General features: G+C 39.1%; 1 protein-coding gene across 1 annotated transcript in view; it reads left to right on the plus strand.

Annotated features, from left to right (window-relative positions):
• ddb1 (damage-specific DNA binding protein 1) overlaps positions 1 to 26,792 on the plus strand; it is a 39,600-nt gene that overhangs the window by 11,429 nt on the left and 1,379 nt on the right. The window contains exons 10-26 of the mRNA XM_070917757.1: positions 1,957 to 2,059; positions 2,741 to 2,816; positions 2,900 to 3,008; positions 5,087 to 5,265; positions 8,083 to 8,246; positions 10,255 to 10,362; positions 10,984 to 11,191; positions 11,442 to 11,537; positions 11,947 to 12,058; positions 13,477 to 13,600; positions 15,329 to 15,493; positions 16,015 to 16,109; positions 19,069 to 19,239; positions 20,516 to 20,625; positions 21,347 to 21,516; positions 25,460 to 25,562; positions 26,101 to 26,224. Of these exons, the coding sequence (XP_070773858.1) occupies positions 1,957 to 2,059; positions 2,741 to 2,816; positions 2,900 to 3,008; positions 5,087 to 5,265; positions 8,083 to 8,246; positions 10,255 to 10,362; positions 10,984 to 11,191; positions 11,442 to 11,537; positions 11,947 to 12,058; positions 13,477 to 13,600; positions 15,329 to 15,493; positions 16,015 to 16,109; positions 19,069 to 19,239; positions 20,516 to 20,625; positions 21,347 to 21,516; positions 25,460 to 25,562; positions 26,101 to 26,224 (2,217 nt within the window). The remainder of the gene's footprint in view (positions 1 to 1,956; positions 2,060 to 2,740; positions 2,817 to 2,899; positions 3,009 to 5,086; positions 5,266 to 8,082; positions 8,247 to 10,254; positions 10,363 to 10,983; positions 11,192 to 11,441; positions 11,538 to 11,946; positions 12,059 to 13,476; positions 13,601 to 15,328; positions 15,494 to 16,014; positions 16,110 to 19,068; positions 19,240 to 20,515; positions 20,626 to 21,346; positions 21,517 to 25,459; positions 25,563 to 26,100; positions 26,225 to 26,792) is intronic.

Raw genomic sequence — 26,792 nt, forward strand, 5'->3', positions numbered from 1 at the left:
CTGAATGAATCTGTCTTTGACATATTACTGCACAAAATATTATAGTTTGACAAAAAAAAATTTTGGTTCGAACGTTTGTCATCCTTTGTGTCAAATCAGTGAGATGAAACCGTGAAGTAATGAGAGAAATACAGTACAGAAGGCTTATTTGGCAGGGTTTGACACCAGGCCTCAGGATACTTGATGTGGTTCCAAAGGCAGCAGTCCACTAGAGCACTGAGCCATTGTCTGGGTACAGACCAGCACACAATCAACTGACTGTATTCATTCACACACTTGAGCTCATTTCAGTCTGTTGAGGCCCAGAACTAAATCCAATCACAATTGTTTAATTTGCCATTTGCTGTAAATCCACAGAGCATTTGACCTGGTTAATTGGTGCAGACACATTCCAAGGATTGATGCACAAGCCGCAGGGCAAAATATAACCGGACATCTCAGAAAAATCACGACAGCTGAAAAACTGAAAAGTAATTGTATTGACAGATGTGCTCCTGCAAACCACATTGGGGTTTATGAAGGATAAAGTAAAATGATAAAAATGATAAATAACAAATACACAAACATGATATTACGTGCAGATTATCGGGATTCACTTGGCCCTGTGAGAGTGTGACTGAGTGTGTAAGGGCATTTGAGAACATGCTCGGGGGGGTTAGGTGGGCTGCCAGGTTCACAATGGTTATTCCATTAGGATGAAGCCGTTGGGTGGCAGGTGGTAGAGGCTGAGATTATATGGGCTCTGGTATTAATCCTGTTAGTGTACCATGACTGGATGAATGAATAACATTCAGATGCTCTCCCATCAGACTGTACAGACACCAGAGTTATTTACCTTCAGGGTGTTGGATCTCAACACTGTTGCCATGTTTGGACTGGCAATATCAGAGAAGCTCTACTGCAACTGTTAGTGCTACTACAAGTGCTACTGCTTTGATACTGACTTCTGCCACTACTGCTACCATAACTTGTAAATTACTAGAACTGAGAACTGTGAGCATTAATGACTGCCAGTGCTTCTACCCACAAGATCTACTATTACTGCTACCACCACTGAACCTGGCTATGATAACTACTATCATTACTACTACTAATGACAATAACAAAGAGCTGAAACAATTACTCCCTCAAAAGAAAATTAAACGGCAACTATTTTTATAATAGATTCATCGTCATTTTTAAGCAAAGATATCAAACATTTCCCTTTTCCGGCTTCTGAAATGTGGGGATTTGCACCTTCGCTTTGTCATTTATGATAGTAAACTGGATATATTTGGCTTTTAGACTGCTGGTCAGACAAAACAAGCATTTTGAAGATGTCACCTTTGTCTCAACAAAATTTGTTATCTATTAATGTTACTAATTAATGGAGAAAATAATTGGCAGATTAATTGATAATGAAAATAGTTGCAGCTATAATAACTGCAAATATCATTATAATAAACATTGTGAAAACACTGAAATAAATGGCACACTACAACAGTCAGTGGCACAATTCTGGCATATTAAAAATGGGGGCTTATTTTTGTAGTTTTCACTACAACCTTTAGCCAGATTACCCCTTCATTTGGAACAGAAAGTGAGCGCACCAGAAATAATAATAATTCCTCAGAGCCCATAGAAGTATGGTATGTCAAAGCTGAACCAGGAAGTTGGTTTGTAAACTGTGATGGATGGTGACAATGGAAAGTTTTGGCAAACATTTTACCGTTTGCCCTCTTTTTCTCATGTCTAATGTTATTATTTTTATGATTAAAACTACAAATTAAGACCCAGGTTGTATAAAACTGGAGACACCCTTTAAGCAAATATAATAGTCAGGAAGAAGTAGAAATAAAAAGGCATCACAAGAGGACAGGAGTACAGTCAACTACATAACAATCCTATAAAAAAGGAAATAGAAATCACACCCCTCATATCTCAGTCCACATCTTTGTCTTTTTTTGCTGCTTTCAGCTGGTGACCTGCTCAGGTGCGTTCAAGGAAGGCTCTCTCCGGATCATTCGCAATGGCATTGGGATTCATGAGCATGCAAGCATTGACCTCCCAGGAATCAAAGGTTTGTGTGTTCTTTATGTGTGTTTCTTAATTTTTTACTGATTTGACAGTAGAGCCACTTCAACCTGCACATCTGTTTCCCTGGCCTTGCCAAGGCGCCAGCTGTTGCTCCTCCAAGCTCAGCATGTGAGTGTCAGCAGATGGCTCAGATGTCATAGGTCTTGGCTCTGTTCTTTCAAAAGAACAGGAACATTTCCAAGCTTAGGTTTGGAACCATTTGTTTTCATTTAGAAAACCAATGAGCATGGCCATGTCTGTAATAGTAATCTGTCAAGGTGAAGACTCCCATCATGTTTAACAATGGCAGACACCTCTTAATCCCAGAAAATTAAGTTCCTCTCCCAGGATTGTTCCCTGATGCTTAAATGAGACACACAGGCCAGGTAAGGTCTGCTTGCGCTTGTTAGGCTTCAGCTGTTTATTGACCATCTCTGCCCTAAAAGTCCCAGCTGCTGTCTCCTGCCCCTGGCCTCTTGATTAGAGGCAATTATTCACTTAGACAATCAATGGTTCTCTGAGAGGGATCTGCAACCTGTACGTCTTCCAACATATAAACATTTGACAGATGGAATAGTTAAAGATCAGCTTAAATACTGGCCAGATAGTGTATTTCTCCTGTTCTGCAGAATGTTATAGAAAGTAACTTTTTTTTTATAACAACCTCACTCGAATTCCCTTCAAGGCTTGTGGCCGCTCCGCTCTGAGGCCGGCAGAGAGACAGATGACATGCTGGTGCTGTCTTTCGTGGGTCAGACGCGGTGAGTGTTTGCCGTGCAGCATGCCAGATAAATGTAGAGTCAATTCTGAATGCCCATATCTTAAGAGTGTGTTTCCCCCACAGAGTGTTGATGCTGAGTGGCGAGGAAGTTGAGGAGACTGAACTTCCAGGCTTTGTGGACAACCAGCAGACATTTTACTGTGGCAACGTGGCGCATCAACAGCTCATTCAAGTTCGTATACACACAGTTGTGTTATTTGTATAAAGTACATGTGCTGTCAGTGTGCATCACCAGAACATCCTTTGGTGTAGTTTGATATTGACACTCATTTGATGTCTGAGCGTGCTCTGGTAGAATTAGCTGACTTGCATATTTGTACATCCCAGTTCAAAGCAGGAATAGCATCTAATTTCATAAATTCAAAATTAATTATTGAAATTAAGTATTCAACTGTGGCCTCTCTCCATTTAATAAGATATACTTTGCTGGAACTGAATCATACATGATTGAAAGGAGCATTTGTGAATATGAAGGGCGCAAAAGGACTTCATGTATTTTACACTTGGTTGATATAAATATTGTACTTCATTTAAATTCAAGTTTTAGCCTGCCTTTCTGAAATGAGGATGAAACCTGCTGGGAATTCTGCCAACTGTTAGACCCTCAACCATAAATCTTTAGGTTGTTATGACAACGCTGCTTGTGTTTTAAGGCTGGAACATTTTACTAACTCTCTTGCCTCTCAGAGTTGGCATATTTACACTGAATACATTTTTACATTGAAATTTTTTATCTCATTGTTACTTTCTGGCCTTCAAATAAAATAATAAAATTTGATAGTTTTGCTTAAGCTTAAAGTCAGGGGCACCAGAATTAATTGACTGAAAGCAACTCAGAATTATCAGTAGCAACCCATTATTTTATAGTGTTTTATAATGTTAAATATTCTATAATCACGTACAAATTGTACATACAGCAATGTTTCTGTTACTACCAATGAATCAAATGACCATGTAACATGAAAGAGTGGCTCAGAGTGCCAAAGCCAATAAGAATGAAAGCCTGACTCTGCAGCTCTTTGCAACTTTTAGCCTTGTTTTAGCTCATTATTTTGGCCCTCCATCCCGCACATAGACTTTGTGCTTGAGCTTTGCTACTTTAATTAACCCTGCAATAAAAAACTGTAGGCTGCAGTTTCCAGCAAACAAGCTCAGACAAGCCGACTGTGCACTACCTGCCCAGCACGAAATTACCTCTAAGGGAGCGCCTGGTAAACAAAGCTGAACATCTTGAAAGACCCAGATACTCTTCTCCAAAGTGATGCTCATGTTGCCTACGTGCCAATGTACACATCCGCATACCATAATGTAGCACAAAGGAGTATTTGTTCTACTTAGTGGTCACAAACTGCTTAATGCAGCTTTAAGTACTAGGTATGGCGGTGTTGGTCTTACAGTTACAACAAGATGTCAAATTTAAGCTATTTTTGTTTCTTCAACTATGCTGTGATTTGCACTACATTGCAAACATAAACAGACTGCAGAAACTGGACAATATAATCATCATAACTGAATAACTTAACCTGCGGGGCTTTTACCAGATATTCACAATCCTCTTTGGTACATGCAACACAAATGCAATCAAATTAACTGTTATAACAATATTAATAGCTCTCGAAGCCACAAACATCTTGTTTTGATGTTTCATAAAAGGGATTTCTGGGATCAAACAAATGCTGGACATTTATCCTTCATTTTTTTTTTTTTTCATCAAGCCATATTACCTAACATTTGTGTTGTGATTGAACTGCTGTTTTCCATTAATACATTATAATTCTTTAATGGTTTCCAGTGAGCAAGATGTCATTGCAGCCTTCATTTTGTCTCCTGCTTAAATTCTCCACTTGTATTTTCTCTTAAACATCTGTATTAGCTCCATCTGGATTGCTGAAAGTGTCCGTATTGTTTTTAAACATTATCTTAACAAGGATCTGATACATGCACCATATGTTAAATAGCTGGAGTGGATTAAATCAAAAGTAATTTATCTTCTCTCCACCATCAAAAATATAGTCTCATCCCATTTCTTTACTTACCAAAGTACAAATTTTGTGGGGAAATTCTTTTTGCAATTAATCATAATTTCTTTTCAGTCAAAAGTGCAACAACAATCCTGGCTCAGCACCACGTATAAACAATGAGATTTGCTTTGCTTTTTGCTTGATATTTGGACTCCCAGTCTCCACACCCTCCTTTCTGTAAATACTGTGCAAAATAGTATTTTAAAAAGGAATAACTGTGTGCCTCCAGATCACGTCGGGCTCTGTGCGCCTGGTGCTCCAGGAGAGCAAGGCATTAGTGAGTGAATGGAAGGAACCACAGGGCAGGAACATCAGTGTGGCTGCCTGTAACCACACTCAGGTGGTGCTTGCTGTGGGACGGGCCCTCTACTACCTGCAGATCCTGGCTGGAGAGCTCAAACAGATCAGGTAGGACATAGATAAAGACACACACATAAGGGATAGATCCATTGCCAGCTTACTGATATTTTCAGGCAATATTTGTCTTACTGATGAATCGGGGATTTACCTGCCAACCTCCTCTACTGCAAACACAGCTGATCAAGGTCATGCTATAAGCACTTTGAGTCATGTATCATACAGTTACCCAGAGCGTCTTGTTTGTAATATCTGCAGTACTTAATATATAAATCTATATTACTAAATTCAGGATGTCTGGAGATCTCCTGGGATGTTACAAAATAGATTGTCAACTGAATGACACAAAACACCAACCATGTGCTGTAAAGGAATAGTTTGAAGATTAAGAAGAGGATTGAGACCACCAGCCCGTTAGCTTAGCATTAAGACTGAAAACGGGGAGAAACTGCTAGCCTGGCTGGATTAAACAAACAAGATATAAAGTGTTGATTAGTGATCTTCAGAGGTGCTGGTAGGCGGGGGTTTTTACCATTGGATGGAGCCAGGCAAGCTGTTTCCCCCTCTTTCCAGTCTTTGTGCCGTGCTAAGCTAATAGGCTGCTGGCTCCAGGTATTTACTGTAAAGACATGAGTGGTATCAGCCAATCGTTATCCCCCGACTGTGTTTTTTATAAAGATGTCCTTTAGCATGAAAGCTACATAGCTATTGCTAGTCAGAAAAGTAACTTCAATTTTAGGTAACAAAGTCGACTGCAGAGACGCAAGTGCCTTGTCAGGAAACAAAAAAATAATCAAGATGTTGTACTCCAACTTACTTTTGTTAATAAATTAGTGTAATTCATGGAATTGCAGCTTAATTGAATACTTAATATGAAACAACAGAAGGGAAGAATCTTACATATGACTGCATACATAATACCCAACAGAACTGTTGAAAGTATGTATGAAAGTTTAATTAATCAAATATTAATTTACTGTATTCCCAATAGTTCAACAGCTTTGTCTCTGACTCACATTCATGTGTTATTATTATCCTGCATCTTATCTTCGTTTTATTTCTTCTTTCCTGATCTGCGGTAAACTTTGAGACGAGGGATTTGCATCTCATTTTTAAGTCCGAAGTGAATGGTGCAGTAGAACTGAAGAGACATCTTATTATATTTCTGTCATGCTGCAGCTGTGGTTCACCCTTGTGGCTGTCTTTGTGCCATTATTGCAATAAAACTGCTTTAAGCCACTATTTTTACCGTGGTTTAAAAAAAGTCAAGGATACACAAAAATGTTTGGGGGTTTTTTCAGAGAAAGACACACAGCTTGTAAAAATGGCCACCAGGGCTGCTTGAAGCACAAAGTGTTTGTTTGCAGCCCTGAGAGTCCGTAGATGATGAAACAATGAAGGAGATGGAGTGAAGTGTCTCACCAGAGCTGTGAAATAATGTTTGGCCTACATCAATAAGCTGGTGGTTTGCTGTGTGAATCGCAAAACTCTGTAAATACTAGATAGTCATGGTTGGATTAAAGATGTTTACTTGGCTGAAATGCTCTTCTGTAATGCAATTGAAGTGTAAGTACTCAACACACTATACAGTGATTATCCTTAGATTATATTTGCATTATTGAGTAGCTTTGTTCTATTACAGAAAAAGGAGTTTAGCCTTTTTTTTTAAATTAACAAGTGAAATCTTTATTTTATCATTATAGCTTTACCTTTTTTATTATATTGAAGATATGGTCAATATGGATAAAATCCTTTATTACTATGTATGTAATTTTATATTGCAGTATAGATATATGTTGTGATATTGTACATTTTGTGGAAATTCAATTTCAGAACCTGTTTGTGGATAAAATAACCAGACAGGAATATCTGTTTTTCTCAAATCAGGATACTTCATCAAATTGATGTAAAAATCGTTAAAAAATCTAAACTTTCCATAAATTGTTCCCAGTCCATGATTTGCAACATTACCCACAATGGCCTTACACAACCAGAGATATTAAAGGATAGCTACCTCAGTATAATTAGGTACATTTATATAGTCTTATAGTATGTTTTGTCACCCAACTCTAAAATACTGTAATCAGACATTCAAATTCTGAATAATCAGTATCTTTACTGATGTGATTCATATCAGTTAGCATATGACCTCACAAACGAAACTTCAAATTTGCTTGATTCAGGTGTTGCTCGGCGTCGAGGTATTGAGTGCATTTGAAGTTTTTGCTGACTTTGTGCGGCTTGTCACTTCATCATTTTGACGAGTTAAGACAAATAGACCAAATGTTCAAAATCTGATTGCTCTGATCAAAATTTCACAGAATACTGAGCTATTGATACAATAGATGCAATTATTTGTTAAGAAGTTGTTCATAAGACTTAATATTCCTGTAGTACTTGTGGAGAACAGGCAAGGAGGAAATGATCAACTGCTAATCATTATAGCATTTGTCAAGTGCTGTTGTTAAGGAAATACATTCATAACAGAGCTTAAACAAGGAAGAGCAGGAATCGGAGTAGCTGTTTGTGGGTAATGACCAAAAGGTCTAGCTGTGCCCAACTGACCTTAGAGACAAACATCTTGTTGCCTGTCCACACATTGGTTGAGCTTCCACTGCAGTTTTATAGGAAGTGAATGGTCGTCTAGCAGCTTTCACCAGTGTGAACTCACAGCTCAGTTAGAGGACTCTTTCTCATTTTGCATCTCACATGATAAAAAAAATCAGTCAGAGCTGGTGCTCAATGTCACTAACACATTTATGCCATTAGTCATGTTGTGTGTCAAATTTTGTAGTACACATTCCACATTCACACAATGTGCAGGGCAGGTTGCTAGTGTTTTTCTCACGTCCTCTCCACCGTCCTTAGTACCACGGAGATGGAGCACGAGGTGGCCTGCCTGGACATCACACCTCTGGGGGAGGGTGGCGGTGAGTCACCACTCTGCGCCGTGGGACTCTGGACCGACATCTCAGCCCGCGTGCTCAAACTGCCCTGCTTCACAGCCCTGCACAAGGAAATGCTGGGCGGAGGTGAGAGAAAAGAGAGGCAGGGTGCGCTGACAGGAGAAAAGGAAAGCTGTTACTGGCTTGTGGGAGAGAGTTACTGTAGATAGACGCAGATAATGTCAAGTCAAGTGAAGCTTATTTCTATAGCCCAATGGCACATACAATGTCTGAATGGGCTTCACAGAGCCACCACAAAAGCAGTGACTCCTAACCTAACCCAGGTTCTCTCAGAAAAAAACACAAAACTCCCCAAAAGGGGGAAAAATGGCTGGAAAAATGTCATTCAATGCTTATTATTCCTTAACAAGTCCCTGGCCAGGAGAGGGCTTTGTTACCTTATTTGGGCATACAGTTGAATCCTCACTCAACTGTGACAAAATACGTCACGTCTACGTTGTTTGAATAATTTTAATATCAGTATCACTGAGGCAATAGTTGATTATTTGGTAATAGAAGTGCAAAATTACTAAACAGGAACAACAAAGGCCAGAAACAAACTTTACATATTTACCATGTTTTTGCCTCCAAAACAGTACCCATTTTATTAGTTAGGTAGTTAATACAAATGAGCAGATGGTTGTTTATTTTTATTAAACAGAAATAAGACATACAAAAAATGGGATTATAATACAATAGTGGGACTGGTCTAATACAAATGTTGTAAATCCAGTAATAAAGGAATAGTTTGCTAGTTTCCTAATTTTCCTCAAAAATCCGCCTACTGACACCTCTAAAGCTCAATAATTAAGATGTTAATTAAGATTGTTTGGGACCAGTAACTTCCTGGAGTCTCCACTGGTTTCTTGACCAAGAAATAGCCACGGACATAAAACTGCAAATTGTTGTTGAAACTGTTTTGTTTTTTTTCCGGGTGGCTTAAACAAACGAGATGCAACGTGTTAATTAGTGAGTTTTAGAGGTGATGATAGGCGGACTTTGTCACCTATGGAGAAGACTGAATGTTGAACTATTCCTTTTAAAAGTCCAATAAATACGTCCAAGGAATGAGTCTATACTAGTGGAGTAGCAGCTAAAATGGATTGTATCTCCAGTTTCATTAATCATTAGTCCCATTAAGCACCTCATCTTTTAGCATGTACTTGATGAGTACTTGAACATTAACTATGCTGCCAAACCAAATACTTTTCGTGCACCATTTAGACACTTGATAAGTATTTAAACTTAGAATGTTAAAATATGCAAGAGAGGACTTGACTACTTTTTTGGTTAAACTTATGAAAAAGTCAGCAGTCACAGGAGACAAAGTTTCATAACATGGTGAAGCGGCTCAGGCAGGACTCTCACTTTCCAATTAGAATACTTCATGCATGAAGAATATTTCCACACTCTTTCCCACACTGTCACACATTATTTTCCAAGTGTGTTTGATTGACAGCTGCTCACTGCTCAAACTCTGCAAACTGTGCTCTCTTTCTCTCTCCCTTAACAAGGACAGCCTAACTGCAGACTTGTATAAACAGGAAATCCTCAAATCAAAAGCTAATAGCTTGTAAACGTTTATTTTTAGCTTTGTCATTGGAAGCAGAGAATTTTTTCACACTGCAACATTGCACAGTTGCAATGTGAATGTCACAGTTTTTGTTGACATTAATTATATTTTTGAATAGAACACAGCTCCATGTTCGTGTTTTAACATTGAACAACTTAAAATAATTGATGTACATTACCATGGAAACACGCAACCTTTCAAGTAACCATATTTTGCAGACTTTTTTTAACACTGCCGCTTTATGGAGAGTAAGCCAGCGAGCACTTAATCAGAGCCAATGTTGTTTTGATGCAATTGGCCTGCAGTCAGAGAAACTGAGGTTTGGGAAACGGAAAAGACAGAAGAATTTATATTTACCCTGCAGCATTTTTTCCAAAAGTTACCAAGCAGTCTGGCCGATAACCCTTATTGATTTTTCTGACAAAGACTTTTTTACAGACATTTATCACTTTTGTGTTCATCCATGAACCTGTGACTTCAGAGTACAGGAAAAATAAATCCTTTCACTGTGTGTGTCCTCAGAGATCATCCCTCGCTCAATCTTGATGACAACCTTTGAAGGCAGCTACTACCTGCTGTGTGCGCTGGGAGACGGCGCGCTCTTCTACTTTGGTCTGGACCTGCAGACTGGTAGGTCCTTCACACCACCATCAGTACACTGGTTAGATGAGAGCTTCTCAAAACTCATCTGTTGACTCACTAATCGATCAATCGACTGATCGTTTCAGCTCTAGTGTCCAGGCAGTCAAATATACTCCTATACAAACTGCAGACAGACATCCACAAACCTGGATGTTCTAATCATGTACCCAGGGATATGAATATAATCAGGTTCCTTGTAAACATTTTGTTCTGAATTTAATTATAAACAGGAAAAGTTTCTCAAGCAGGATATTAGCGTGCATTTAAATGTAGTCATTAATTTTGCTTTGGTTAGATTAGCTCACAGTCATAAAATGTGTACGGTGGTCAGAAGGGACAAAATATGAGGGCATCAAAAGCCAAAGCCTATGCAGAGTATACATACTACTAATAAGACTATTACATGTACACAAATTAAAGGGAAAATCAGTGGAGAAACATATCGAAGGGTTTTATGAGCATTAAAAAGTCAATTCTGAATTAGGACAAACTTTATTGACTAAAGGCGCTTAGCAAGTGGCCCTTTTGACCCAAACAATGATTGTTACACCCACCTTTCAAACTGGAGTTAAACTTGTTTGTCTTTCGACCTTATTTTCCTTCCCCCAGGCGCCCTGAGCGAGCGTAAGAAAGTCACCCTTGGCACCCAGCCCACTGTGCTGAGGACCTTCAGATCGCTGTCCACTTCCAACGTCTTCGCCTGCTCCGACCGACCCACTGTCATCTATTCCTCCAACCACAAGCTGGTCTTCTCCAACGTCAACCTCAAGGAGGTCAATTATATGTGCCCACTCAACTCTGAAGGCTACCCCGACAGGTCAGCAGCAGAACTATTACCACTTGCATTTTATCAGCATAATTGCAAACTGTTGTTGTTGTTGTTTTCTTTCTCTGTGCTTTGAATAGTTCATAAACATGCAAGCTTCACTTTCTTTTGTTTTGGTCCTCGTGCAGACACAGAATTTCTCTCACAGAAATGCATGTAGTCAAACCTTGTTTGGATATGTAGGAAGAGGGTGTATTTATTCTTTCTTCGTTACTAATGCTGCATCTTTTTTTTTTTACAGTCTGGCTTTGGCCAACAACAGCACTCTGACCATCGGCACCATCGACGAGATTCAGAAACTCCACATTCGCACTGTTCCCCTCTATGAGTCACCCAGGTCAGTCCCCTTGTCAAATAAATTGTTAGAATTGACCTTCAAAAGAACATTTCAGACCAGCATCTGTACAAATAAGCTGTATGTTCTTCATGTTTGCAGTGACTTTGCCTGTTTGCTCTGATTCATGCGACTTTCTCCTGTTGGTTTTGTTATACATCAGCTTAATACATTTTTGTTCCCTCTTTTTGTCCTCAAACGTTAAAGTGACAACCATGACTCAGCTTTGTTAAATAAGTTATTGAAAGGTTGACTGCTGTGTTATCTAGTCAGAAAACAGAAAGCAGTCTCCCAGGGCACCTTCTTCTGTTCAGCTTACCCCTGTTTGTTCTTTTCATGTTTACCAGCGTCTTCCCTTTGCTTTTTCTCACTCCTCTCGTCTCTCTCTCTCCTTCTGTTAACACCCCACCAGGCGGATCTGTTACCAGGAGGTTTCCCAGTGCTTCGGGGTTTTGTCCAGCAGGGTGGAGATACAGGATGTAAGCGGCACCACATCTGCCGTACGCCCCAGCGCGAGCACTCAGGTACTGTGGCTCCATGTTGTGTTCGGATAATAAACACCCAAGGGCTTGTTTGTTTTGCACCTGTATCTAACCAGGGATGCTGACTACATGCCAGAACTAACTCGTACGAACATATTTTTTTGAATGAGTGATTTAGGAGAACTTGCCACATTCACCAGTTTTCTCATATTTTGAGTTGTTTAGGTACAAATACAATTTACAAGTGGTCCAGACCTGTTAAAGGAGTCATGTGCAATTATTCTGCTAATACAAAAAAAGCTAAGTTTTTCGTTAATAGATTGTGTGTTTCATTACTTAAAACAATTTTGTAATCCGTAATTATGTTGACATTATGTTGTTTGACTCTGCAATTTGAATCTTAATATAATTGAAAATACATTCATATAGCTTAACAATATCATCATTCACTTAAATTGGCTGTTGATGCTATTGTATAACACTACAATATCAATATGCACATCTCAAACTACAAAACAACTTAAATTATGCACTAATTGGAGGTTAATTTGTCTCTGTATATAATAAAGTCAAGGTGAAGTGTAACCAGGTGCGTCATGGCTGACTTCCCTCTTTTGGGTGTCTCAGCGCATCACACCCTTGGAATAGAGGGTGTCTTTAGACAGCGGGCTGATATATTGACAGAGACAGGTGAATGGTTGTTGTCGCAGTTTAGATTGCATACTTATATGGTATTACCGGGATGTTAATTATGTTTATTTACAATTCTCATGATCGCTCACTCAAATGCGCGCAGGTTTACACAGTTATCTGAAGTTAGAAGCATTTGCTGAATGTGATGTGGCACACTCGTACGAAAAAAAGAGAAAGATTAAGTTAAGATAAGAATATGAAAATGTTCTTGCATGAGGCCCATTATTTATAACATTAACTGGGAAATGTCTTGTCTTGTTGGTCACTTCACTACAACAGGTGTTGTACCTACTTGAGCTAAATTTAGTTCAAATCAAGTTCAAATAACATTAAACATAATATTTTTTTAGTTTGATTTGTTGTCAAAGAATACTAACAATGAGGATTCAGCTGCCAAGAAAGAATACAAAAAGAGATTTATACTTGGAGAGCTAATCAGAAAGTCCTTTCTGCCAGATTTACAGTGACAGCATGTGTTGTGTCCACTCAGCTTGGCTCTTTAGCTTCCCCAAAGGGACAGGTGTGTGCTTTATTTGTGTTTGTATTTATTGCCACAGAGCACAACTTTGTCAAAACAAAGCAGAGCCAGAGCCTCTGCCACGTGATGACCAGAAAGATGTTTACCTGATTTTAAATGCTGCACATCTGGTGCTGCAGATGGTGCCGACTGTGCTGTTGAGCTCACACAGTAATAGAGATTTGAATTGTTCTTTCTCTTTGTCTCCATCTCTCTTCCTGCCCTGTCTCATAAATCTACATCCTTCCAGGCTCTCTCCAGCAGCGTCAGCTCCAGCAAGCTCTTCCCCAGCAGCACTTCTCCCCACGAGACCTCCTTCGGTGAAGAGGTGGAGGTTCACAGTCTGCTAGTTGTGGATCAGCACACCTTTGAAGGTGAGACAGCCGGATGTACATTTCCATTTGATCTCACAGAGCTGGTGCTTTCATATGGAGCCTCTGATACTAAGATATTGTGTTCAGCTTGGAGAGTAACCAGGGCAGGCCATAGAACTTCTCCCACAGCCTGGTCCCGACACTCATTCATCAGTGTTTTGAAAGGTGCCCCATAAAATATTCTATTATTATTGCTCAATATATAAAATTCACACAGGCTCTTTGTGGAATAATTTAAAAGCCCTTTTTAGGACGGGATCAACCTAACTAGACGCCAACGCTGTTGTGTTACACGTCACCTTTTCCTCTTTGGCTCTAAAATCACAAACTGGAACAGCATTATGCCAGCGTTGTTTGGTTAAGTGTAAAAAAGCAAAGCTGGCGTAATGACGGGTATTCTTTACGGCAGTATCGCAGGATCTCTGTTTAAAAAGGGCTCATGATTGAGCACGTTGCAGACCATTTCCATGATGAAGCCCACTGTGGCAGGTTTTTGCTCCACTCTGATTTGCAATGCAGATTTTGCTGCGCCAAGCCTCCCTTTTTAAAAATCCAAGAGTTACCACACCCGCATAAATTAGGGTATGTTGCATGTTAATGATATGTAAATGAATGACTGGTTCCGCACGTTGTGTCCACAGCTGACTCCTATTTATCAGTGATGCGATCAGATAACCGCTTATTAAGATGTTATGAGACTTTCAGACATGGAGACATCCTTATCCAGTAGTGCAATGTAGTGTATGGTATTTACACCATAGATGCTTGTTTTTCAGTGAACACGGAGTTCACTGATGCCTATAACTGCACTGGTACCCTGTTTCTAAGAAGAAATACAGGGTTCATATACATACAGTAATGTGATCAGTTTTTCAGTTACTGCTACAGCACTGAAATCTACAGTTATTTCTCAGGTCTCTCTATAATGAGCACTACTGTCTCAGTCACACACCACTTAAATTCCTTACATTGAGTGATTTGCCTGCTGTATAATTAACATTGTCAAATATATTTTAATGGGTGCATCATTTTCTGCATGTCTTGATGTAATTGCACATGTGATCCAATGCAGTACATTTTAGCCTTTACCTCTTAATTTTCATCAGTTAACTCCACATAGTTTAAACCCAAGTGCCTTGGATTAAAAGTAAGCCAACAACAAAAAAAACAGGAGAGTGAGGGAGATAAATAAATAATGACTCTGTGTAGATCGAATTAGGCAAAATACAGTAACTAAAAACACCTGTGTCTATGTAACATGGATGTGGTACATGGATAATTCCAGTTTATTACATAATCTTAACTGTCATGTGAATATTGCTGAAAAGATGTTTAATGGGACAAAAAAAAACAAGCAGTCAGACACACATACAAGTTTTAAACATTATTATGAAGAGGAAACAAAGGCATATCGTCAACTTATTACCCAAACTGTTGATTGTAACTGTGATGTCCATCACAGTTTACCGTTCCTGCTTCAACTTTAGCATACCATACTTGCCAGATTTTTGTATGCATACAGTTTTCCTGTTTCTTGTTCCCAGGAAATAAGACTCCAGTTATGATAAACCAGAATCGTCCTTTAAAAACTGAATGCCGAAGACAGACATGAAAAAAAGAAGTGATAGATATAAAATCTTATTAACAGAGAGATGTATTGTGCTGCCTTCGCACTCCTAATGTATGTGTTTGTTGTTGTTGTTTTTTTTGTTTTTTTATCTCTATCAGTTCTCCATGCCCATCAGTTCCTCCCCAGTGAGTACGCCCTCAGCATGGTGTCATGTCGTCTGGGAAAAGACCCGTCAGTGTATTTTATCGTCGGCACCGCCATGGTGTACCCAGAGGAGGCTGAGCCCAAGCAGGGACGCATCATTGTCTTCCACTACACTGACGGTCAGTAGCCAGGCTTTTCTTTAGGGTGTTGCAAACAAACACAAACTTAAATGCACTTTCTTGTCTCTTGTTTGCCTTTTGATCCAGCTCATTTTGCTTTGCTCTCTTTATCCTTCACCCTGTTTCATTTTCTCCTCCCCACCCGCTGTCCTGTTTTTTCACTCACGGACACTTTGTCCTACCATGCTCTTGTTTCCCTCCTCACTTAATCATTTTCTTATCACCTCTTATCAGACTTTTCTCCTCTCACCTCTACTGATTCCCCTCATTTTCTTTCATACTCTGTCCCTCTCAAGGTGCATTGCTTGCCTTTCACTTATCCTCGTTTAGCGTTTCATTCTACCTTCATCCTTATTCTGAATGCCTCACCTACTCTTTTTCACTTTTCCTACATCTTTCTCACAGTATTTGAGCGGTATGCGAAGATCTTGTAGATGCTAGTTTAGGTTGACATTGAGCTTGTAACACTTTGAATATTACCTGAACAGGCAGACTGACAGACACTGTGCTCTTTCCTTCAGGTAAGCTGCAAACAGTGGCTGAGAAGGAGGTGAAAGGAGCTGTCTATTCTATGGTGGAGTTCAATGGCAAACTGCTGGCCAGCATCAATAGCACAGTAAGTGGTGCTTGATGGTGTTTTGAGTTTTCAGCAAGACATACAAAGCACTTTTGAACTGAACTGCAGTTATGTACAAAATATTCGACTTGAAGAAAAATGCTTGAACATTAAATTTGCTTCAGAGTACACTTTGAACTAAGTCGATTATACTTTTACCTCAGACTCACTGTCAGTCACTCAGAACTTAGCAAAAATACAAGTTTAAAAGTTATGATGAACAATACCAATGTTAAGCATTTGAAGTATTGTTCAGCTGAACACCTCACTTTTTTGAGACTCACATTTTTTTCTCACCAGTAAGCCAACCTCTAGATGACTTTTGTGTTGTGACTTTCTTTGATTGTTTAAGAAGCACATGATCTGTTCAGGAAGAAAAGTGCCCCCTCAGTCATTTTATAGTCCAATATCTAAATAGGTTTATCCCATATGGATTGCTCTGTGAAATCACTTGACATACAGTGTGAAAGGAACCGCTTCTCCCCTACTGTCCTGTAATGCCACGCTCATCCACACTGAGCTATAGATAGATTAAAAGGATTAAAAACTTGAAAAGGCAGCTTTATCTTAAGATATGGAGAATCAAATAGTCATGGGTTGCAGATTTCTGGAACTCATCTCACAGTACAAGAACTCTCTTCCTACCACTTCCTTTCTTTAACATTTTCTTTATTGAATTTGGACTTAAGAAATTATTTCACTCTAAATTCCTTGAGTGATATTTCAAAATGGCTATTAGTGACTTACCCTTGCATTTCATGGTGCAGCTACAGCAAAGTTTAATCGCAGAAAATATTTAAATCAATCACAAACGTTGCCGTGCTTCATTTTGTGTCAGCTTCTCTGAATCAAAGAGCACACGTTTGCTTCTAAATGCACTATTACGCACTAAAGTTCATTAAGGATGAATCCATCATAGATATCAATGTTCCCCTTTGACAGCAGCCTCAGTAGAACATAATACAACATGGTGACAAGATCTGACTTTAGTTGCTTGTGAAATTACTTTTATAATAATTTCATCAACTGGATACATCACACTGGTGCATTGTTCTCTTTCTTCTGACATTTTCTTGGCTGAAAATAGTGAACTCTTCATCACTGTCACTAGAAAGAACTTCAGATTTAAGTCAGAACCCCTTAATCTGCGGGCTGGGCAAAAAAATTTCTGGAAAGGTTGTATGTTCCCGAACTGAAGTAGAAATAGACTAAGACGTTATACACAAAAATGTAATTTCCAGCAGAAGTTGCTGGAATGCATTAGATGTCACAAGTCTGTTTGATTCAGCTAAAATTGGCTGCGCTTGTCAGTATCTGTCTCCATCTGTCTCTCAGTGTTTTGAAAGTCTGCATTCGTATACGTATTTAGGATACAAACTAAATGTGGATGTTAAGACATACCTGTATTAAAGGAACAGTTCGACATTTTGGAAATAAGCTAATTTGCTTTCTTGCCTAGAATTTGATGAGAAGATTGGTGCCACTCTCATGTCTGTACGGTATGAAGCTACAGCCAGCAGCTGGCTAGCTTAGCTTAGCTTAGCTTAGCTCTGTCCAAAGCTAGGTAAAACAATATTTTTCCACCAGCAGCTCTAAAGCTCTCTAATTAACAAGTTATATGTGGTTTGTTCAATACGTACAAATAAATTGTAAAGTTATAAAGTAAAGTTGGGTTTTTTTTTATGTGGGATTATTTATTTGTCAGGTGCAACAACCATGTTGCATGTTTTTTTTTTTTTTGCTAATACAAAATAAACTATTTAGTAGATATAAAATTAATTACATGTATTTTCATATGATGACCAGATGCATTCAATTTCTTTCAGTTGTTTAAAATGATCAGTGATCAAAAGGTGCTGCCTTATCATTACCAGCAGGTGCAGATAATAATACAATTGGTAAAAACAGGGTCAAACACCAGCATTAAGAAATACTCTCAACAGTCTTAAAGTCCAACTGAAATTAAATTCCCATTGTCTGCTACATGCATACATACTGTATCTGCTCTATAAATTGTCATGTGTTCTCCTTTTAGAAAAACATCAGAAATCAAAAGGTTCCTGCTGGGCAACCAAACAATAAAATAAATGTAAGAAATAAAGATAAGATGCAGGTCACTGTATGAGGTAGACTGATTTATATTGATATAAATCGTCTGTGAAATTTTCCTTTAAGTATTAATAAAACAGTGCAGCACCGCTCATGCAAAGATTCAGCCCAAAGTGCTTCACATGAAAGGATTAAAAGGAAGAAACAAAGTTAAACAGAATATTAGAACAAAAAACAAAAGTAAACAGTGAAAAACAATAAAGTGCTAAAAAAAACAAAAAAAAAACACTGGGGGGGGGGGGGGGGTAAGAAAATCAAATAATAAAAATGTGAAGAAAATATGAAATATGAAAGCTTCATTACATTAAATGAAATGCCACATTGCAAGATTTCCTCTAACAAGAAATACCAACTGAGCGTCTCATTCTGAGATCAAGTTGAAGATACATGTTTTTTGTCTTTTACATGCTGTAAAGCACGTTTGTCCATGCAACATTTCAACAGCTCTGAGCTCTGGCATCACCAGACTGTCTGATGCCACAGTACCCTCTTGGAGGTGTTCTCAACATCATAGTGGCATCAAGTGAATAGCAATTAAATCCAGAGACAAACATCCATCACTCACTCACACCAAAACAATTTTTAAAACTGTTAGAAGGTGCAGACGGTGTGAAGCGGTTAGTGTAATAAGCCGTTAACTGTTCATGTAAGGTGGCAGCTGATAGCTCAGACTTTTAATCAGCACTTCAACCTCACACTCGCCGAGACACATCTCAGCCAGAGTGATAGCAATGTGGAACAAAACTGTCACCCAGTTCATCAAATACTGCTGGAGCTAATTGCTGATACTCTACCTTTTGGCAGTGTGTGTGACAACAAACAATTACTCAGCCATGACTGTTTGTTTCAGGTCCGTCTGTACGAGTGGACGGCTGAGAAGGAGCTGAGGACAGAGTGTAACCACTACAACAATATCATGGCCCTTTACCTGAAGACCAAAGGAGATTTCATCCTGGTGGGAGACCTGATGAGGTCCGTCCTGCTGCTGGCATACAAACCCATGGAGGGCAACTTTGAAGAGGTGAGATGTGAAGAAGTGATAAAATAGCACAAGAACTCTAAAGGGTAAACAAGTTGAGGATTGTGTATGTGGTTGCTCTTTACCGAAAAAGGTCTGTGAAAAGACAAATCAAGGTTTTCACTTCCAGCCAAGGCAGCTGGTTTTGTAAATAGGTGATAGCTTTTATTTTTTACATCCTTAGATACTATCACACATCAAATACATATGTGGTTGGTGTCTGTCTATCCACACATGAATGTTTTAACTTCTCCTTGGTGTATAAATGTTATTTTTTCTCTCTTTCGAGCCCTCTAGCTGATTTATACCTCCCAGCCTTTTGAGGAGCGAAGTGTTTAAATTGATTTGTGGTAGAAAGATGAAGAGAGTCAACGCTGAGTCACGCACGCTGTTGAACGCATGCCGTGGTGCTGTGCTCAGTGTAATAAGTGTGAGAGACTTTGAAAAGGACTCAAACACAGAACACGACTCAGAATGCCTCCACATTTTAGATTGAAAAAATGAAAATGGCGCAAATGTTACTTTATGCTAAGCTAAGTTGATTGTCGCCTATCTCCAGCTCCGTAGCTAACACACAGCTATGAGAGTGGTATTGAGAGGTGGATAGTGTATACATCCAACCTCTGTTGGGTACAGGTGCAGGACAAAACAAAAGACAAGGAGATGCTGTCCACATTCAAGTTTTTATCAATGCAATGTTTTGACCGGCAAAGTCTTTGTCAGGCAAACATCCATGTAAACAAAAAACAGGCTGTATGTACAGACAATATATATACAGCTGGAGCTATCATTTTCTTTCTGTGTGTGTGTATATATATATATATAGCCTGTTTTTTGTTTACATAGATGTTTGCCTGACGAAGATGTTGTTGAATTGATAAAAACATTGGAGCTTGCAAATCCAGTGCACAGGAGTCCATACTCTTTCTTCAAATGTTTTAACTATTCAGTGTGGTGTTTCTTTTCTTCTCTAAACTTTGGCTGAACATCTGATCACGATGCTCACAGTATGCAGGCTGCAGGTAGCCTGCATAGATAGAACAGATGGATTTTTCTCAGTTTTTGTTACATGAGGGTCTTCAAGGGTATTTAAAACATCTATCGCCCTTGTACTTGTACTGAAACACATTGACTGTGTTTGGATTTTAGCACTTGTTTGGAGTCAGTGCTTCCCTGTTCATAGATAATACAGTATTTACTGGGAGAGTTTTGGCACAACACCTCTGTGTTGTTTACTGTTTTATCCAACACACCTCATGTTTTTTTTTTTTTGGGTCAGATTGCACGTGACTTCAATCCTAACTGGATGAGTGCAGTGGAAATCCTGGACGACGACAACTTCCTGGGGGCAGAGAACGCCTTCAATCTGTTTGTCTGCCAGAAGGACAGGTGAGGGAAACATAAAATCTTATTGAATATAAATGGTGATGTGGAGTGAGATTTTATGCATATGAATTTCAACCTTTTCCCGTAATCATTATAATCCCCTGAGCTGCTCCTCTATAGCCAAACTGCCAAAAAGTTTCTAAATCACCTCCAGTATTTATCCACTGGAGTCAACGTTATGTCATATTTCAACGCAGAGTCCCATGATACTTTTTAGAGCTGCATCATCGATACGAATGTGGTTCAACAGCGTTGTCCTTGCATTTGTTTTGGGAATTATGAGTCATCTCGCCACTGAGCTTTTAGCTGCTCGGCTGCATTTCCCACTTTAGTCATTTTATATTAGACAAGTGTTGATTTCATGGAAAAGGAAGAAAGATGTGGTCTGAAAGTGAGTGCGTTACATTTATGCCACCACTTATTATCCACCTAATACATCAGGTTGGGCCACTCAGTGCTTTTGACCTTTATTTTTGTATCACATCTCTTTTGCTGTTGGTCTCTCCACTTTTCCTCACCTTTTTTTCCATTACCTCTCTATCACTCTCTGACCTTTTCCAACGCTTCTGATATCTCTCGATCGATCATTCAATCGATCATTCTTGCCCCCCAAAATTTCTTACTTTGCCTTGGACATCTTTTTCTCCTGTCTCCACCCCTCTACATCCCCCAATGTTTGATATCCCTCTTTGTATCTGTCTCCCACCGTCCTTCCTGCGGTCAGTGCGGCCACCACAGACGAGGAGCGGCAGCACCTGCAGGAGGTGGGGGTCTTCCACCTCGGGGAGTTTGTCAATGTCTTCTGCCACGGCTCGCTGGTACTGCAGAACCTGGGCGAGAGCTCCACGCCCACCCAGGGCTCCGTGCTCTTCGGCACCGTTAACGGCATGATCGGTAGGCACACGGACAATTTCACACAAGCATTTTCACACGCACAGACACACACATTTTGCTGTAGGTAAAACTCTGCTATATTAAAAATCAACTTTTCACGAACCACAAAAACATTTTTTTTATGTCTTTTTGAGTTTTGTAATGGTTTAAAATGACCAAGTGTTCAAATTAACCTCTTCAAGGAATATTTCCACATTTTGGGAATGCACTCATTTGCTTTGTTGCAGAGAGTTAGATGAGAAGATCAATAATTTACCCTGCAACACTCTCATGTCAGTAGGTTAAATATTCTGTAAAGCTACAGCCAGCAGCCGGTTATCTTAGTTTAGCGCAAAGAGACCAAAGGTAATAAAATCCACCTCCTGACACCCCTAAAGCTCACTAATTAACATGTTGTATCTTATTTGTTTGATCTGTGCAAAAAAAAAACAGTGGTTTCAGGGTTTTATGGGAATGTTACTTTCCAGGTTATTTCTTGGTGGGAAGCAATAACTTCCTGGAGTCTCTACTGGTTGCCTGGTAACTGCTCAGAGCCAAGAAAGAGTACGCCACACAACCCCCCATAAAAATGTATGTTTTTCCACTTCGTTTTTTGTGCAGGTTAAACACATAAGATTTAACATGTTAATTAGTGAGCTTAAGGGATGATGGGGGGCAGATTTTGTCAGAGCCAGGCTAACTGTTTCCCTCTGTTTCCAGTCTTTGTGCTAAGCCAAGTTAACTGAGATGTGAGAGAGGTTCAGTCTTCTCATCTAACTGTTAGCAGGAAAGCAATTCAACGTATTTCCCAAAATGTCAAACTATTCCTTTAAGTTCTATTTAAATATATATTATATATATTTTACCCTTGAATTTCCTCCTGAAGGGTTAATTCACCAAGATTACAAAAATAACATATGTTCCCCATCTCTAGTAGTGACAAGCCATACAGACAGTTGTGGATTTATTTTCTAAGGTTTTGTGATATTCACTGCTCAGACGTTGGCCTCCACCTTGATTCAATGGAGATGAACAGGATTTAGTTTGTGGAGCTCACAGCGTTGGAAAATTACATTTTATCAGCAGCATGTCTTTTTAGAAACGCTGCTCAGGAGTATCCACAGATATCTCTGTGAACAGCTTTGTTTTACTTTCGGTGGAATAAAGTTCACAGTGAAACCAGTAAACCAATTTAACATCTTTCTTTATATTTAATAGTCCAAATCCTGTGAACAAATCTCATGACAAAGCTGACTTTCTTTCTGCAAATACAGGAAAGTAAACATAAGCATGAGCATGACGTTTGAATCCAATAACTGACTAATCAGTAAATAATTCACCACCAGTTGTCAGTTTGAGACTGGAGCACAGTCCTCATTTCCAGTATTTCCAGTAATCGGCTGCCTGCAGAAAGGAGACCTCAGACCAATTAGGGAGCACGCAAACTTCTGTCAAAACCATTTATTCAGTGCTAATGTTTCCATTTCAGAAAGTGTTGGAAAGAAATCATAGTTTTACACCTCATTACTCAGATTTAAACTAGTAACTTTCAGCCTGACAGTAATGATGGCAGAGATGAAAAATAGGGAGTGCACATCATGTGGACACAGCAGTAATTTACACCGTATGCTCCCACAGCACCAACACATAGCCCTTTATTTCACCTCAACACCTTTTGTGAGTCTTTTAAAAAGTCTCTGAGGAAATTTTAACAGGAAATAAGACCCATTGTACGTTCCAGTAAAAACTTTCCACATTGGCCTGTAAACCGTAATGGGCTTCAGTGTGTAATGAAGAAAAATATCCTTGCTAGTCTTATCGCTCCTCAAGATGATGTGATATATTAGATGTTTCTGGGAGGAAGCTGCAGGCCACATAATTATTCTACCCAAAAACCAACCAACAAGTGGACAAACTTCTAATACACTTGTTTTGGTCAGACGATGGAAAGATTATCACTGTTATTGGAGGCGAAGGACACGAGGACAAATGTCATCTAATCTCAAATGATTTTATCCAAAGTTTTATTAAAGGTCTTGCTGCTGGTAAATGTTGTTCTCCAGACTTTATAGGTGTTCTAAAGGTTCAGCCTTGAATCTACCCTGATGAAACCTACGAGTGAATATTTGATTGTATGCATCTTTATACGTTGAACATGCAGTAGGTAGTTATTGATCACAATTTTGATCATCATTTAATTGTTAATATCGTTTTTTTAAGCAAAAATGCCAAAACATTCTTTGGTTCCAGCTTTTCAAATGTGATTATTTGTTGCCTTTCTCTCTTTTATATCGCTTTTTCAATACCTTACAATTGATCATTTCTGGGTTTTTGACTGTCTGACTGGTCAGACAAAGCTATTTTTTAAAGACGTGAACATGGCTTCTGGGAAATTGTGATGGCCTTTTTTCTTTTATTTGGATATGCTAAGGCAATACACGAATAATGCAGTCATTAGTCAAGTTTCCATCCAAGTTTAGCACAAATTTTAACCAAATTTCCCGAAAATTGGCAAATGAATGTGTGTATCCATCAGCTATTGTTATGTAAGTATTAGGAGTTGGTGGCGCTAATTCTCCTATCAATTGCCATTAAACCCATGTAGAAGAAGAGGGCGCAACGAGATGGCCTATTTAAAAGAGCTCCAGTCAAACCTATAATAATTGAAAACTATGTGGAAAACATGTTGGAAATATGGCATTTATGATTGTGTTTCATGTATTGATTTGAGGAAGGTTACAGTCTCCTCATCACTCCACACAGATCTGACTGATGACTAATGCATTTTGCCTTCATCGATGCGCTAACTTTTCCACCTCAGCCAAGCATAAAAACTTTTTTTTAAATATTTTGAGGGCTTTTTTTGTTTGTTTGTTTGTTTTTTTCCCCAATTTTTTTTTGCATTTCCTCTCTGGGTTTGTTTTTTATTCCCAAATTGAAAATGCACATAAAAACAAAGTGGATGGAAATACACTAGTAAGACTTAGTAGCCTCTGCAACAAAGGATGATAATGAAATGAGTAATGATAAATAATACAAAAGCAATTAAGTACAAATAAATTAATGAAATGAAATAAAAATGGAGGTATAAACCTGTAAGTGCATAATAAAAAAGCAAAACTGTAACGTTGTGTACCTTGATGACACTCCCAAAGTGTATAATTCACTTTAAACAAATGACACAGGTATAACATAAAAGATCCAACGTTTGTGACTATTCTGACAATTTATAGAGAAAACAATTAAATACATGAATCGAGAAAATAATCGGCAGATGAACTGATAATGAAATTAGTTGCGGCCCTACTGTCCTCCAAACTGCTCCCAGCAGTTTGTCCCAAAAGTCTTTTATGGCTTCACATGCAGAGAAACGAGCTCTGCATTACAAATCAATGCCCTTTGTTCACAAGTTTGCCTGTTTTTTGTGTACTGTCAATTTCAGTGGGGATTATTTCCCCGGAGCATCACAATAATGCACTCGCTGTCACAGAAGTTGAATTTTTAGCATAGAAGAAAGCATGCTGCTCCCTTAAAGCTCTGTGACTAAGATTTACAGAGAAATCACTCTCAAAATAAAACACTTTGGAATGGTGTTGAATTATTGAAGTATTGAAATCATACTGCTTTACTCCTAACAAAGTCCCAGCATACAAGCATGAAACTTGCATTAGGAGGATTGCAGTCACACTAATGACATTTTCATTTATTTATTATAAAGCTTTTATGAGTTCTGTTATGAAACCAGTCCTGAAATTCCTTCCTACTGATGATCATGAAATCAAAAGTATTTACCATCTGCTGCAGTGAGCTGCAAATCTGTTTAAAGATTACACCTTATTGTTGTTGACTGACTGACACTGTGTGTGTGTGTGTGTGTGTGTGTGTGTGTGTGTGTGTGTGTGTGTGTGTGTGTGTGTGTGTGTGTGTGTGTGTGTGTGTGTGTGTGTGTGTGTGTGTGTGTTAGGTCTTGTGACGTCCCTGTCCGAGGGCTGGTACAGCCTCCTCCTGGACCTGCAGAACCGCCTCAACAAGGTCATCAAGAGCGTGGGCAAGATCGAGCACAGCTTATATCCTTCTCATATTCAAACGTGAACTCGCCATCTGTCACAGGGACAGAGACGACCTGCTCTGCTAAACCCAGAGAGTGAAGTCACAAAGACATAATAATTGCTTTAATTGGCCTCAGCGGTGTTTAATAGACATCTCATGCATGAAATAGTTTGTAGAGAAACTTATATTGCAAATATTCTGTGTGCCATTTTAATGATTATAAGCATTAACACCTAAAAGAGTGAGAATTCATTTGAGAATGAGGGGTGATTGCATTTACAACCCAGATCAATTGGAGGGATTTTGTAATGTACATCCCGTATTAAAATGCTTTTTAAAAGGTTTGTTTGCAAAACTTTACAAAGATACTGGATCCTGGGTGACTGACAACACCAGCTGCCTGGTCTTCTGAACAGTGCTGTTTTTATTAGACTTCTGACACATCATACTGAACATTCGTTGACTGTGCCTGAGGTAAAATGTGATATTGTACCTAAAGTGCGATCCTCAGGCGAAGCAGCAGCCTTGTATTGATTTTCCTTGACTCCACTGCACCTGGAGGTCCTTCCACACGGAGCGCAAGACAGAGCAGGCCACAGGATTCATCGACGGGGATCTGATTGAGAGCTTCCTGGATCTCGGCCGAGCCAAGATGCAGGAGGTCGTCAGTACTCTACAGGTAGGAGCTCTTGTTCCTCCACATCCACACTTACATACTGTATGTTGAACCAGAAGAAATGTTATTTGTGACTGCTTTTATCCTACACTCATGAAACGAAAAGTATCTGGACTGGAGTTATTTCAATATTGGGAACACGCTGAATTGCTTGATACTCTAAAAGGGCATTAAGCTCAACAGCTCTCTTATTGCCAGGTTGTTGGCACAGCTTGTGGTGATCTATAATAGACACAAGTATGAAAGTTGGTTTAATAACAGGGAGACATGAGCTTGTTATTAGAGCCTGGACCTCTGCTTCTTCAACAGATGTTTCTGGGAGAAAAGAATGAAGATGTTATCAGAGCAAGCTAATACTGTGTTATAATTGGCGAATATGGCTTGAAGCAATCTTGAACTGTCAAAGACCCTTTTAGACAGTTTTATTAGTTGCTCCTGTGCTGTGTGAGTGGGAACTGGGAATAACTTTCATGGCAGAACAGGTGGCAATAACACTTTTGGCAGATAAACAAATAAGCATGTTCTGCTTTGTGTCTCTCTCTTCACTCTCATTGCATTAAAAAAAATCAGC

Source organism: Enoplosus armatus, chromosome 1, assembly GCF_043641665.1.
Source record: "Enoplosus armatus isolate fEnoArm2 chromosome 1, fEnoArm2.hap1, whole genome shotgun sequence".
In the NCBI taxonomy this organism is placed as follows: domain Eukaryota; kingdom Metazoa; phylum Chordata; class Actinopteri; order Centrarchiformes; family Enoplosidae; genus Enoplosus; species Enoplosus armatus.